Genomic DNA, 15,935 nt, shown 5'->3' on the forward strand with positions numbered 1-15,935 from the left:
TTTGGTTGTCTGTGTTAAGATATATCAAATCCATGGTGTTAATGTTCTGCCCTCAAAAAGTTTAAAGTAGACTTTGAGTGTTCTGTACCTCAAGGAATGACAACATAAAGTTACTTTCTTTTAAATAAATCCTCTGTTGGCCAATGAATGCAAAGGTTCTCTTTGAGTCCCATCTTTTTTCAGGAAATTCTTTTGCTTCCTGTCCTATTACTCCATTAGATCATGGAGATTTCCTAAATCAGTCTGCACATTCCAGTCACGTACTCTCTCATGGTGTCATCTGGTCCTAGCAACTGAGACAGATATACCAAGAAATTTGTATTCTGTTTTCCCAGGGTGTTTCTAGCTTCTTTACTACTCAGGCATATAAACTCTTTCCTTTGTTTATGTCTTCCAGGAAGTTGGGCCATTAAATAGCATTTCAACTATGGTCACATTCATTTTTTGATGTGATGGGGTGCGGGAGGTGGCTGATACTGCATGTAAGAGCTGGTTACTAAATTCTAAGTTTTGTGAGCCAGGTGTTGAACTCTTATAGGTTAAAATCCACCATGTAGGAGTATTTACATTTCAGAAATCAGCAAAATTATACATCAGAACCTTTGTTTTTGTTTTTTCCTCACAGAACTGGAATATCAGCAGTAATTCTGAGTTAGTTTTCTGATTTGTTCCCCCACTTCAACCAATTTGCTTTCTACTGAATAGAGCAAACTCTGAGGCTTTGGTTGAGGAGGCAAAGGAAGGGGGTCACTCTTGGAAAACTCTTAGTAATTATACTTTATAAACGGCTTTTATCTAAGTTTGCTCAAAGATACATAGAGTTCTCCAAATTGACACAAAACAAAACAAAATTTTCTGGAATATTGAAGATGTCTTAAGTACTTTGGAGTGTATTAATGTATGACTATCCCCTTTTTATACTATAGACTATCTGTTACAGTTACCCTAGGGCACATATCATGAAATTTGCTAGAAATTAGGGATATAATTAAACTGAAATAAACAGTTTAAGTAATTGTTTACCTACAAAATATCCTTGCAGGGCAACAATTTTTAGAAACCTAATTATTTTTAGAGTTAGAAACTATGAAATTAGTACAGTTTATTTTTTGCATATAAAAGTCCTTTCAGTTAAGTGCATGGACATTTAGTAGTTAGTGTGTTATTTAACTGATAGAAGCTTTTTCCACTGGCAATAAGATATATCTTCTTTAATGAACACTTTCACAATTTATAGATATTTTCCTAGAATTTGTGTATTCTGAAAATGACTTCCCTTGTGAAAGTTTATATTTGTCTTTAAAAAATTATTCTAACAGCCTTCTCATCAGTATGTCTGAAGGCAATCAGTATCAATAGCTAAAATAGTACTAACTGACCCTAAAGTCTCATTGAAGATTAACATTTCTTGATTTCTAATCTAGAGAATTTCAGTTTAACAAGCTTCAATGGACTTTGGATTGTAAGATTTTAACACTAGGCAAATCAGGGTTTGCTAGATCAGTTAATAGCCCAACCAATATTCCTCTTACTTAAAACAACATTATTGTTCATGATAGCAATGAATATTGTAAACTGCTCTCAGATATATGTAATGATAATAGCAAGCACCCATAGGGGGCTTTATTGTGTTCCTGGCTTTATTCTCCGTGCTTTACACATAATCATTCATATGAAATGTCTAACAGTTTTCAGAGGTAGTTATTATCCTTGGTTTCACAGATGAGGAGACTGAGGCAGAAAAATTTAGGTAATTTGCCCAAGGCCATACAGACAGTAAGTGGTAGGGCAGGACTTGAATGTGGGTCGTGTGGCTTCAGCACTTATGCTCTTAGTCATTGTACAATAATAATAATAATATTTCCTTCTTCTTAAGCCTTTGGAGAGTCTACCAATTAGGGGCAAATGCCCTTTATTTGCCAGTCTCTGAAGCATCAGTCACTTATTTAAAAAGAACAAGAGTAGGTTTGGAGAAGGAAAAGCAGTACTTTCTTTTTAGAGATAGGTCACTGCCTTGGTTATAGAGAATATCACTGGTCAAAAAAAAAAATCTCCAGTAATTGTACAACAAAGAAGATGCACTAGGAATTGGATGTGCCTGTACTATTTTGAACTTTTCTAAGGTACAAGGCATACTGTCTTAAAATATACAGAAAACGGGAATCTCCATACAGGTTTACAGAGAAATAAAAGTTTGAATGTATAAATATAAGTTTCTGATTTTAAAATGTTAATAACTAAGTTAACAATATAAATGCCTAATATTCATTTTTTAAAAAGATTTTATTTATTTATTCATGAGAGACAGAGAGAGAGAGAGAGAGGGAGAGAGAGGGAGAGGGAGAGAGACGGGCAGAGGGAGAAGCAAGCTCCATGCAGGGAGCCTGACGTGGGACTCAATCCCAGGTCCCCAAGATCAAGCCCTGGGCCGAAGGCAACGCTAAACTTCTGAGCCACTCGGGCTGCCCCCTAATATTCATTTTATTATCAGATCACTTTTTGTTGAACTTGAACATTAATTTATTCTCATAGTTATCATCTCATGGACCAAAACACAATAAATGTTGAAAATATATTCAGAGAAAATTATTTGTGCAAGTGCTTCTTCCAGGTTTTATAATGAAGCAATTATTTTGCATGTATTAATTGCTGTTGCATTTTTGATCTGTGTTCCAACATTGTCTTCTTGAGGAAATTATTGTGTTTTATAGTCCAAATTTCTAAGATTTAGGGCTTTTGAAGCGTAGGTTCTGTTTACATTTAATTTTGTTACATCAATAAAATATGAATGAATTGGCTAATAAAACAACATAACTATTTTATGTCATGGAATATAGGTTATTGTTTATAAATTTGCGGAATTGCTTCTGTAGTTCACTATACAAAAGCATTCTCCTTATTTTCCTTGGTTCAGTTTAAAGAGAAATAAGATTGGTAGAATAGTATATAATACATGGGGAGTAAGGGTGCTTTTCTTTTGTGATATGCAGGTAAGATGTACTGAAAATGTGGAGCTTCCTCCCAGGCCAGAAGCTTGCCTGCCAAAGACAGAGACATTTATTCTGTACCAGCAGTTTATCTCTATTGCTCCTCTTTCTTGGTATGAAGAGATTTTAAAATACAGCTGAAACTTTGGTTTTGATTAAAAGCAAATAAAATACATCTTGTTCTTCTCACAGATTATATTTTACTTTCCAGAAATATCTTTTAATAATTTCCACTTTTGGCCAACGGAGGTATCAGTTGAAAGAGAGTTTTTATATGCCAAAATCTAGACCCACTCCTGAAGGAGAAAAACTGAAATATGGTCTCTACTGAAAGGAGAGTAATTGCACAAAAAAAAAGAAAAAAAAAAAAAAGGCCCTATGGGAATACTTGGATGGCTCAGTGGTTGAGCATCTGCCTTTGGCTCAGGGTGTGATCCTGGGGTCTTGGGATTAAGTCCCACATCAGGCTCTCCCCACAGAGAGCCTGCTTCTCCCTCTGCCTGTGTCTTTGCCTCTTTCTGTGTCTCTCATGAATAAAGAAATAAAATCTTAAAAAAAAAAAAGCCCTATGGATAACGGCATAGAAATCATGACCATTATTTTGCTCACCACATTTAGGTATTGTACTTGTGCAGTGTAGTCTGGGGAGTTGAGGCCTTGTATCTATAAGAATGATCTACATCAGTTCTGTGTGGTAGAACTTTATGTGGTGGTGCAAATGTTCTATGTTTTCCTATCCAATATAACAGTTAGTAGCTACATATTTTTGAGCATTTGAAACATGGCTAGTGTGACTGGGGAACTGAATTTTTAAATTTTAACTAATATACATCAATTTTATTTAAATTTAAATAGCTACATGTAACTAGTGTCTATCACATTGGACTGTACATATTTAGAGTTAAATCTGAAGTTAACTGGAGTGAAGACTGCCTCATTTCAGGCTCTGAATTTGTCATAGAGTAGCTGAACAACCTCAAAAAGTCATTTAAACTCCTCAAATCTCTGTATTCTCATCTTCAATAGGGGGGTAATAATAATAATACCTACCTCCATAAGTTCTGAGATCATCTAAATAAACCAATATAAAATTCCTAAAACAATGAATATAGGGTATGTTCAGTGAATATTAGTCATTGCTGTGCTTGTTAATTATTTTATAACCTTTTATTGATATGCAGGTATGATGTACTGAAATTATTTTATAACCTTTTGTGGATATTTAATTACTAATAACTAAAAAGAGGGGTAAGTGAAATAGGTCTAAAGTAATAGAAGGGGGATCCCTGGGTGGCTCAGCGGTTTGGCGCCTGCCTTTGGCCCAGGGCGCGATCCTGGAGACCCAGGATTGAATCCCACGTCGGGCTCCCGGTGCATGGAGCCTGCTTCTCCCTCTGCCTGTGTCTCTGCGCCTCTCTCTCTCTCTGTGACTATCATAAATAAATAAAAAACTAAAAAAAAATAATAAAGTGATAGAAGGAAAATGCTATGATAAGGGGTGGAACTTTAGGTGATTCTAGAGGAATGTGTAGATTTAATTAAATAGAAAATAATCATAGGATGGCTATATATTCCAAGGTTCTTTGGACAGTCTCAATTTATACCTTGTGTCCTGATATAATTATCAATGTCTCCCACTTTTACTCTCAAAATACCCTAGTTTGTGAGATACATTTTAGTGTCACTCTAGGAAAAGGCATACGATTGCAGCTCAGGCATTCCAAGTGAAGAGAGGAAGACAAAATATAGATTCAGATGCGATTGTGGTATAGCAAAAGAGGTGAATGAGCACTGGGAAATATCAAAACAGGGTTATATTGGGGCTGGAGAAAGCGACATTATGGATGTGGAATGAAAGCCTCAATAAAGAAATCAGATTTTGCTGCATTTGTTCTTTATGCTATTGTTGCATTGCTCCTAAGTCAACATAGATTTACGTTCAGAAAAAGTAAATTCTGATTTAATTGGACAGAATCATTTAGTGTATCAAAAAAAGTCTTAATACCATTTGGTGTTCTGATTGTCCTTCCATTATTGGTAATAATTTTTGTTGTACATGGTTTGAAACAAAATACTTCATTACTATCATGCATAACTATTAGTAACCAAGTCAGTAATATGATTTGTTAATATGTAAATTAGTCAATTGAGTGGAAATGGCTCATTATATCTGTTTTCATGGCTGAAGAAGAAAACCTTGAAAGTGTTCATTTAGTCACAATAAAGTACTAGGACCACATATCTTATAGTGGTACCCTGTAAGCTACATTTATTGGTCTTCATTTTTTTAGGATAGCGTACATAATGAAGATGGGGCAACTAATCGTTGACAATACTACTGATTGTAGTGTTAGGGAAATAGATTATTGGACTAGGAAAGATAGAATATTATTTAAAAAATAGGGAAACAGTCAAAGTGGACATCATAGGGGAAAACTAAACTAAAAAAATTAAGTAAACATATCTTATAAGGTATAAGAATGTGACTCAAGTATAATTGTTTGACTCTTTGTAAAATCTCCTCTTTATCTCTGATTGCATTTGGAGTTGAGTTGCTGATCATTGGCTAACCCAGAGATCTCACAAGAGGTTATGGTCACTTGTTCTGGATTTTCAGTATTTTCCTAGTGATTCTAGCCCACTACAAAAGCAAATATTTGAACTGATTTCTGAGACATACCCGGGACAAATGGAACAGAGGTCTTATCTCAGGGATTATAGTCACTTTTGATATTTCTCAGGAATTCTAACAATTACTGTTTATAACAGAGGTGACTTTGCAATGTCTACCTAGGGTACCAATCATGGCTCATTTTTTTTCTTTGCATGAAGAATCAATCCTTATTAATATTGGAATCATAAGCTGTTGGACTTACTTTCTAAGTGTAGACTTTAAACAAATGCCATATGTACCTCAAATTTTGAGATGTATTTTAATTTTGTTTATTTTTCCTTAAAGAGATCAAGAGTTGGCCAAATTAAAAGATGGATGGGAGCAAAGACCAGATGTCATCGGCATTTGGAGAACTGAGCAGTCTTCATAAAGGGCCGCTGGCATCATTTATAGCAGCCGCTCTTCTCTAGCTTGTAAATTTTAATGAAATTGGTATATAGGTGCTTGAAATGAACAATAACTAGTTTACTTGTATTTCCAAGTACCATGAATTTTAAAATGTCATTTAATATCCAAACCTCTGAATGGAATTCAATGACTTTAGATTAATCCTATTTGTAAATAGCAGAGAGCGAGGTGTGATTATGCAATCTGCTGAGGTTTTTAAAAACTAATATTTACTAAAAAAGTGAATCTCATCCTAACAGAATTTTAATAAAACCTCAGTAGTGGTTTGTAAATACCTTTGAAACTAATTAGTCATTCAATCCACAGTGATTGTTTCATCAGTGCTAGGTTATTACTTTTTGATTCTTGAAGAAAATGACAAACCATAGTTCTAGTGACATAGTTTCATCTCAAGGATAGTGGCTTCCATCCTTAAGAAAATAAACGATTGACTCTTAGAGCACCTGCTTGAAGGTAAATTGCTCCAACTAGGATTGAGAGAATAGTGTTTCTTTTAAGGATCTGCATCATGATGCTGCTGATGAAAATAATAAGATCAACAGGTATTTATTAGCCAGTTGCTAAATATTTTATATGTAATTTATATACTAAACCAGTCTTATGAGGTGAGATAATCACAATTCCTATTTTTCTCATGACTAGAGGTTTAAGTGCCTAGTTAGTGGTCAAGCAGGATTCCCAGAAGGCAATGTGGAATTCTTCAGCACCATGTTACCACTGTTGACAGTGGCTATTACCAAGACCAGTTGATAGAGAATGTGCAAGTGATTGCCTTTTGTGAGGAGTCTTGTCCTTTAATGCTTATTTCCATATCTGATCTGTGGGTAGGAAAAGAGAAGTGGGGCAGGTTTTGACCAAATTCTATTGTAAAAGGTGTAATTGAAACAATTGTTTTCTATAGTCATATTCTAGATAATGGAAGAGCAATTGCCTTGCATAAAATTGCAAAGCTATAATATATGTGATTCATGAGACCATGGCTAAAATCGTACATCTTGCCTTAGATATTCATTTAGCTGCATTTATTATTGCTCACATGGACAATATTTATGCACACCCTTATTTGAGGCTATTACAGCTACTCCAGTGACAGCTACAGTGCTTGCCATGGCTACCTGATTGTGTTGTGTTCACAATAGAGGACAGGTCTGCAGAAGCAAGGTTATGTGGAAATTATACCGTCTGGGAGAGGAATTCAATAGCTCGCAGCAGTGTGATCCACTGAGCGATGGATTGCATGTGTACGTGCAGGCTAAATAATGTATGATTTAAGACAGGAATGTGGTTTGTATTCATTTTTGGATAGTAAAAGACTTGGCATGTCAGTCCCACGGGAGACTTTATTCAGGGCATTACCCTTGAGTGGATAAAAGACTACAAATTCTATTGCACTGGAGATGAATAAAAACAAATTGGGGAGACCATCAGCAGAACAGAGTGCTGTGTGATGGAGTCCAAGGCTACTCCAAAAAACCACCAGACCAACTGCTTCAGGATCCTGCCAGCAACCAGATGCCGGGAAGAGAATTGACTGCAGTTTGGCATCAAGGCCCTGTGATTCCCAGCCAAGGGGAATTGCATTCAAAAAATATTTAAAATTCTCTTTGTGAAAGAGTTATGTTTTCAATAAGAGGAAGAAGTATGTTTCAGACCTAGTCTGCTGCAGATGATATGTGGCATACCAACATCTTAGTTATGGATAGTAGAGGTACGGGAAGGTGAATGTTATATATTCTTGGGGGTAAGAACTTCGTAGGTGAGGGGGTTCTTCAATGAAGTGGGTTGTAGGCCATTGAGTTACTATTATTATTCCAAGAGGAGCACTGTATTGATACTAGTTCTTCAAGGAGAGAGCCTGGATCTGTTTAAGGCAGTGGTTATCAACCAGGAGCACTTTTACCCCATAGGGAGCATTTTACAATATCTAGAAACATTTTTGGTAGCCACATCTTGCAGGCAGGGTAGTGTACCTGCCATCTAGTCATAAAGGTGCTGTTAAATATCCCACAATGCACAGGGAAGCCCCCCCACAGCAAATAATTATCTTCTTCAAAATGACAATATGACAAGTTTGAGGACCCCATTTTAAAATTATCTAGCTAGTGTGTGTATATGACAGCCCTGCTTTCAGACGTGTTCATATAATATGTTTAACTGTATGAAAGATGATTTTTAATGATTTGCTATACCCTATTGATATGTGAACAGCATTTATTGGATATATCAAATGCTTTGTTAAAACACACAAAAAAGGGGAAACAAACAAAACTCTAACTCATATTCATCATATCCAATGTACCTCCAAAACATGTAGGGGTTAAAAATACAACGAACCTCCTTCCAAGCCTACATACACAAAATCACACATTTTTTAAGAATGTAGGAGGACCCGGTTGATTCACTTTTCAAACTTGAAAAATGAGGCATATTAACAAAGCACACTAAATGAATCAGCTGTTTAGGATGATCTACAAGCCAGTTCATTTTCCTGTTATCAAATAACACACCATGAATCTTGACAAATGAACCCACTTGTTTGACATTATTTGAAATACTCATAACATGGTTGCTTCTGATAGTCACATCCCCTTCAAAATTGAATTTTAAGATGGACTTCATTTCCATTCTGATAGAGAAAAAGACTTATTAGCCTCCATTTTGACTGCATGCTCTTCATCCTCATCCTTCTTTTTCTCCCCCTTATATTTGGATGTGCCCGAGCTTCTGTGGGTGTCATCCTCCAAAGTTCACTGCGAGAAAGCTCTTTGTGTTCATGGGTGCCCAAGTCATTAATACCTGAAGTTCTCTAGTGATGAGGGGGACTGCACAGCTTCTGGAATCAAACTTCCTAATTTCAAATTGGGTCTCCAGCTGTGTGACCTTGAGAAGATCCTCTGCCGGTTTTGTACTTCAGTTTTCTCATTTATGAATGAGAAGAGTTATTATTTGCCTCATTGGGCGGTTGCATAAAATGCTTAGGAAGCACACCACCAATGCTACCTGTAATTATTAGAATCATTATCTTCCAAAAGGGATGTCAAGACATTTTATTTAATTTCCCAAAGAGGACACTGGCACTGGTCCACCAATGTGGCAGCTCCAACATGTGATTAAGAGGGCTTTAACCCCCATCCCATGCCTAACAGACCCTCCCAGCCATGCCACTGTGAATAAACATCTAAGGAAAATCAGCATACTTGCCAAGCATGCGAAGGTTCAAGAGAAATCCTATCTCTCTCCTTCAATCAGAGTGCCATCTGAAGGCCCTCTTCTGAAAAATCTGGCATTTTTACTGGTTCTAACCAAGCTGACACTGCAAATTCATAGCAACTCCCTGCCCTGCTACAGGACAGTATTATAGTGTTCAGTAACCCCGACTGTAAGTCTTCACTGCTCCTAAATAGGATTTATAAAGTGTGACTTTAAGCAATATAGCAAAGACAATTTTATCTGAGGGAAAATATATTTTTTTTACTAACAATTTAAAATTTCTTCTTTAGTGTCTCAAAATGATTTAAAAGCTAATCAATGATACAATCCCAAATCCATCTGAAGACAAAGAATTGAGAAAGGAATCAGAGCCACTTTTAATTAGGAAAGTGGTTGCTGTGACCCATTAACCTCTAAAGATTTTTTTTTTTTTTTGAGACACTGTAGTTTGGTCATTTGTCTTTGGCATCAGAGCATACAACATTGCTTTTGCTTTTCACAAATTAATTCATTTAGGCCTTTACATTTGTCAGACGTTCTGGGAAACTTCTGCCAATGCTTTGTTGATTAAAGGATGTGTGTTTGGAAAGTGGGTGGAGAAGAGGGAATTTATAATTCTTAAAGTCAAAGAATGATTTACAATGCAGACTGTTATCTGAATCAATCAGTGTATCATCGAAGGATAAATGAAATATTAAGGATTAGCGAGAGATAGGCGCTGGGTCTTAAAATCTGTGGATTAATTGGCTCAATAATATGGAAAAGTCTATGTCTTTCAGCAGAACTTCTGGAACTCACAAACATAAATAGGACATAGAAAACTCCTTTTGATTGTGTATTTTTTTTAAAGAGCTTTTGAAATACATAATTTGTCCACAATAGCCTGGTGCTACTATCTCTATCAGTTACATACCTCATTTCCATCCAGTTCCCTCTAGTCAGCCCAATTTTGATTTGCTTTTGACTGTTTTGTTTATTAATTTATTTTTTCCCAGTGAACACATTGGACACTTGGGAGGGCATATTTATTGTTTTAGGCACCATGCAATTTACTAAATGGCATTCTGGCTGTGGAAATGCTTGCAAAGACCCCTGGAGGGTGGTGGTAGAGAATTAAGTAAACACATATTGACCATCCTTTAGATGATGCTTTCTTATTTGGTTAATCTAGGGCTTAGTCTGTGCTGGTCCATCAGATTTATGATACATAAAACCGAATACTTTTTTTTTTTTTTTGGCTCCCTGGTAGTTTTAAAAGCTATGCAATGGGAAAAACTGCTTTAAACAAAGCCTCATTTTTAAAGAAGCCTGAGTACAGAGTGGAATTCAAAGAATTTGGAAAGAGGAGAGGTGAAAGTGGTAGCAAACAGCTTTTAAAAAGCCCTGGGAAATTTAAGAAAATAAGGCACATAATGGAAGTAAAAGATAAATCCTGTCTGTCCCATTGGGAGATGCAGAGACCAGAACACTACTTTAGCAAGGATGTGTTGAACACCTACTAAGTACAGGACTTATAAAGAGATAGAACTTAACTATCTCTGGGGTGTCCAAGGTGCAAAACGAAATTCTTTTTTTTAAAGTTTATTTATTTGTTAGAGAGAGAGTGTGTGCTTGTGCGCAGAGTGGGGAAGGGGAGAAGCCGAGGGGAAAAACAATGAGACCCTGTGCTGAGCATGGAGCCCAACCTGGAGCTCTGTCTCATGACCCTGAGATCATGACCCGAGCAGAAATCAAGAGTCAGACGCTTAACCGACTGAGCCACCCAGGCGCCCCTAAACGGAATTCTTAGATCAAGGAGGAATCATTTTTCATGCCAGGCAGGAAACTTCATGGAGCTTTGTGCAGATCTTAAATTCCAAAAGGCAATGAATGTATTTCATTTTATTCAAACATTTGGGGACACAGAGTATTCTCCTGTGTAATTTGTTGTAAAATTCCACATTAAAAATGTTCATAACAGATTAGGTAATACCTAAGAGATGATTGAGGAAATGTTTATTTCAAAGAAAGAGGCTCCGGTTTTTGCTCCTGTCCCTAAGAGGAAAGTATGAGGGAAGAGGGTCAGATATTGGATCCGGTGGATCTACGAGGTGGACCAGACCCTGGCCCAGGAAGCAGTGGGAATTAAGAGAAAAGGATGCTTCTAGCCACCTCTCAAAGATTTTGGTAGCTGACTTTATTTTGAGATTTAGAATTGAGAAACAGATGAAGCTAATATTGAGACTTCTGGCATGGGGGTTGATGAATGTCAGCAACACCAAAAGAAATGGGGTCATTTTGCTGGGTGGCTGGTGTGGGGAATTGGGAGATGAGAAAGCAGAGATAATGGATTTCATTTGACATACTGTGTCTAAGAGGCATCGCCTCATAGCCAGTTGGAAATATGGAGTGGGGTAAATCTGATAATTCTGGAAGGTGTAAAACAGACTATTATAGAAAAAAAAAAAAAAAAAAAAAGACTGGATACTGCTAAAACTTGGTTTCTTGTTCCTGTGGGCTAAATGTGGTGTTCATTCAGTTATTTACTATACATACTATAGCCTCAGTATTTATTAAGCAGCTACTTACTCTTAGGTAAGTACCTCCCACCCCTGATAAAACAGCTAATAGGTCTTCAGGTTAAAATTTGTCTAAAAATCTCCCCACTGGAATCTTGATAAATGTGTTCATTGTGCCTTTAGGTAACACTATAGATTATGATTGAGAATTTCTGGTATAGTTATATAGACGAGTATCACTGGCAAGACAAGTAACAACTACAAATAATATCATTATTATTTTTTTCATTTTTGTTATTGCTAACATTTAGCATTATTGCACTCACTAGTTTCCAGGAATCATTTTGTTTACATTAGCTCATTGAGTTTTCGTAGAGACCTCGTGACATACATATTATTGAGAGTACTATTTTTATCCTCCTCATATTAATGAGAATGTTGAGTTCTCATTCTTGAGTTAAGGCACCATCCAGAGGCCACACAGCCAGTAAGAGACACAGCAGGAGGCAAACCCAGTTAGTCAGTGTAATTTTAGAACTTTTGAAGATTTCCCTGTTGGACTAAAAAATGAAGTACCATGAGTAATGTATCTACTAATTCTTGCATGCGTAGTTATAAAGACCCTCACATTGTATACTCTAAGTTGGTAGGAGTCATTTTATCATTTTATTTTTGTCAGAAGTAGTTTGACAGATTGGAGCAGTATTTCTCTACTGGGGGAGAGTCCCCAGTCCCTCTGGCAGGGGTACTTGGCTTGTGCCGAGGCATTTTTGGTTGTCACAACTGAAGGATGGGTGCTGCTGGAATCTGGTGCATAAAGGACAAGAATGCTACTATGATCCTGCAATGAACAACAGAGCATGTACAGTGTAATGAACATGAAGGGCCCCACAATAAAGAATTATCCCCTCCAAGTTGGCAGTGCTACCTAGATTGAGACCATACTGTAAAGGGAATCTGGACTGTAGTGAGATATTGGTGGCTCAGTATTACAAACAAAGGGCTTTCACCTTGAAGAAGCAGGTTTGGGAGTGGGAGAAAGAGGTGAGATAGATTCATCCTTCCATCTGTTCATTTGTTCATAGATTCGCTATTTATGGAGTATTTCCTGTGTATCAGGAATCATGTTGGAGAGCGATGGAGAGCACAGCAATAGGAGGGAGTGTCTCTTGTGTGTGTGTGTGTGTGTGTTTGGAGAGAAGAAAGGAACAAGATGTAGAGACAAAGCAAAGATGTGTGGCAGCTAGAGCAAGCTAGGAGCGGGACTTTGTTTCCAAGAGCGAATGAACTATGTTCTTCTAACAGGGAGGGAAGTAACATGCTACTTTATAGGTCTAAGGAATATCACAGCAGACTAGCTCAGAAACCATATGGCACTGTCAGAAGAACCTGGGAATTTCTTTTTGTCCCATTTAGAGCTAACTCAGACTGACCCAAGTGCAGGTCCGGGGTGGGGGGCAGCAGGGGATGTTCTCAGAAGTGCACTGGGTGGTGATAGAAATATGTATGTGCATGTGTGGATCAGAAAGGCCGAGAGGCTTGCATTGCTTTCAAGTTGTGCTGCTGGCCTGTGAATAGGTGCTGGCTTTGTTTTTTCAGTAACAGCCTTTTCTGTTTCCAGCAGTCCTATGCACCAGCTCCCCACCCCATGGCTCCTCCCAGCCCCAGCACAAACAGCAGCAGCAACAACAGCAGCAGCAACAGCAGCGGGGAACAGTTGAGTAAAACCAACCTGTACATTCGAGGCCTTCCACCAGGCACCACTGACCAGGACCTAATCAAGCTGTGCCAACCGTAAGTGCCCTCTGCTCCCTGCGCCCGTTTCTCACCCCCACAGTGGCTCCCGTGCATTCAGTCCACACAGGTCTTGGTGTGGACCCCTTTATTGGTGCCTCAGTGAGGAAGAGTCTGCTATCCAAATGGAACTTAAATTGAAGATCTAAGCACAGCTTATGTTAGTGAATGGAATCTTTTGGTTCGGGGAAGGGAGGTTCCTGAGCAGGCATATATGGGAGCGTGGGCAGAGATGCATGTATTGACCAAAAAGATGATGAGCAAACATTAGTTGGACCTTCATACCTAATGTGGCTGGTGGAATCAGTGACAAATCTCATAAAGACGGCTGCTTTTTTTGGAGAAGTGTTAGCAAAGGAAATCTCAAAAACTTAGAAGTGGTAGATTTCAGGATGGTGACCTCCTGTGTTGCAAAGATTTTCTGGACAGGTTTTGATAAACAGAAGTTCAGCCAGGACCAGGTTATTGGGGAATTATAAAACTAATACTCTGGATTTCCTGGAAAACATCTCCTTCCACATCCAGTGAAGCTATTTCCCACCAAGGCCAAGAACCATACTCAGCAAGTAGTTTTGCATTTGCTAGGAAATGTGGTAGTGATTAAACACCCTTCCCAAATGTTTTTGTTAATCTCTTATCTACCAACACTTAGGTTATTAACTCTCTTATTTCTATGCAAATAAAAATATTTAAGTTTGCCCTCCAACTAAAATTAGTAATGGATAATGAGTTAAGACTCAAGGACCTGTGTTTTTATGTTGTTGTCTGATTATTTTTAAAGCAATATCAGTACCACTATTTGTCATTTGAATATGCCTTAGCTGGGTATTTTTAAATTTGGGGAAACTATTACTCAATTTTTCTTCTTCTCTTTTGCAATGCTTTCACAAGAAGGTTGAGAGGATATTTATTTTGTAAATTTTCCAACCTCTAAAATATTAGAAGAGGATAACAAAGTGGACAGTATTTATTTATCTTTGTTCTGGATTTTAAGATTGGGAACAAATATCAAAACACCAGGAAGTGACTGATTAACCAAAACACAAGTACATAACTATATATTATCAATTGACAAAGCAATATATGCAGATTACAGTGGACAGGGTGGAGGGCGCTGTTGTTATTGATTACCTTGATTTGTAACGGAGGTAGGGCAAAACTTTGAAAAATAAATACTTATTTAAAAGCAGTTGTTTAAGCAAAAAAGAATATGCCAGGGCTAAGACATATAAATACATGTTAGATTTTGGTCTGTAAAAGGTTGGGGTTGAGAATGGAAAGGTAAATAACTTTTTCTTGTTGTCATTAGAAAAACCTAAACTATTTTGAAAAGTAGGGACTTCTGAAAATGGAAAAGATTGTGGAATTTGTTGAAAGACAAGTAACAACTTGTCTTAACAGATGCTGATAGGAAAAAGGGTAGCTATCATCTTTGACTCATGTTGGAATCTCATTTATAAAACTAAATATTGATGGGCTTAAGGAAGATTTTTTCTCTTTGCTCTATATCACTCAGTGTCTGAGAGTTTGTTGAAGCATAGATTTCTAGGCCCTAAAGATAATGGTTCACTAGGGCCCTGGGTGGAGACCAAGGATATCCCTTTCTAACAGACTCTCTGGTGTTGATGCTGCTGGTTTTTGAGAAGGAGCACTTCTCTCCTCAGTAATATGGAGACCACTGACTATTTCTAATACATAAAATTTCACTTAGTTTATGAAAGTAGTTGAGGTGGAATCCTGTGCATTAGAACCCACTGAGCCACTGTATGATTTTGCGGCAAATCAATAACTTTCCTTGAGTCAATTACCTCTTATAAAAGTGTGGGTAGCCTCGGATTATTTCTAGGTGTCCCTGTATTACCAGCAGGGTGCTGGAGCTGCCTCTGACTGGTGCGTTAGAATCAGTCGTTGAATATTCAGGAATTCCACGTGTGATGTGTTATAGACTCTCGCTTAAAATCAGCCATGATGAGGTATTTATATCACAGGAGCCAGCAAGCCCGACAAGTAAGGGCATTTTAAATTTTATCTTATGTTTTTGGAGAGCTGGTTTCTGGACACACCACTGTATGTCTGTGTCCACTTTTTGATAGAATGTTGCCAGAAATGCGTAAATGGAAAATGTCACCGAAAAGCCTGTACTGGTATTTTTAACTCAGGAAAGAGATTTAGTGACACAGAGACATTATTTTTGATGAAAGAAGTTCTGTTAATGTTCTTTATGGGCATCTGAGAAATCTAGAGAATGCTACAGAGGGTACTGGTTACTTGTTCATATTAGTTTTTTCTGGGTAATAAGTTTGGGCCCATGCTATTGTTATTATGAAAATGTTTGTGGGTTCTCCAGTTACTGAAGTGGTCTGG

General features: G+C 37.4%; 1 protein-coding gene across 27 annotated transcripts in view; it reads left to right on the forward strand.

Moving 5' to 3' along the window:
- Positions 1-15,935, forward strand: part of RBMS3 (RNA binding motif single stranded interacting protein 3) — a 1,291,910-nt gene that overhangs the window by 728,754 nt on the left and 547,221 nt on the right. For 20 of the 27 annotated variants that reach the window (XM_072793055.1, XM_072793061.1, XM_072793062.1 and 17 more), the window contains one exon: positions 13,399-13,571. In XM_072793055.1, coding sequence (XP_072649156.1) covers positions 13,399-13,571 — 173 coding nt within the window. The remainder of the gene's footprint in view (positions 1-13,398; positions 13,572-15,935) is intronic. The other 7 variants (XM_072793058.1, XM_072793065.1, XM_072793073.1 and 4 more) reach the window with 1 other exon arrangement.

Source organism: Canis lupus, chromosome 22 (genome assembly GCF_048164855.1).
Source record: "Canis lupus baileyi chromosome 22, mCanLup2.hap1, whole genome shotgun sequence".
NCBI lineage: Eukaryota > Metazoa > Chordata > Mammalia > Carnivora > Canidae > Canis > Canis lupus.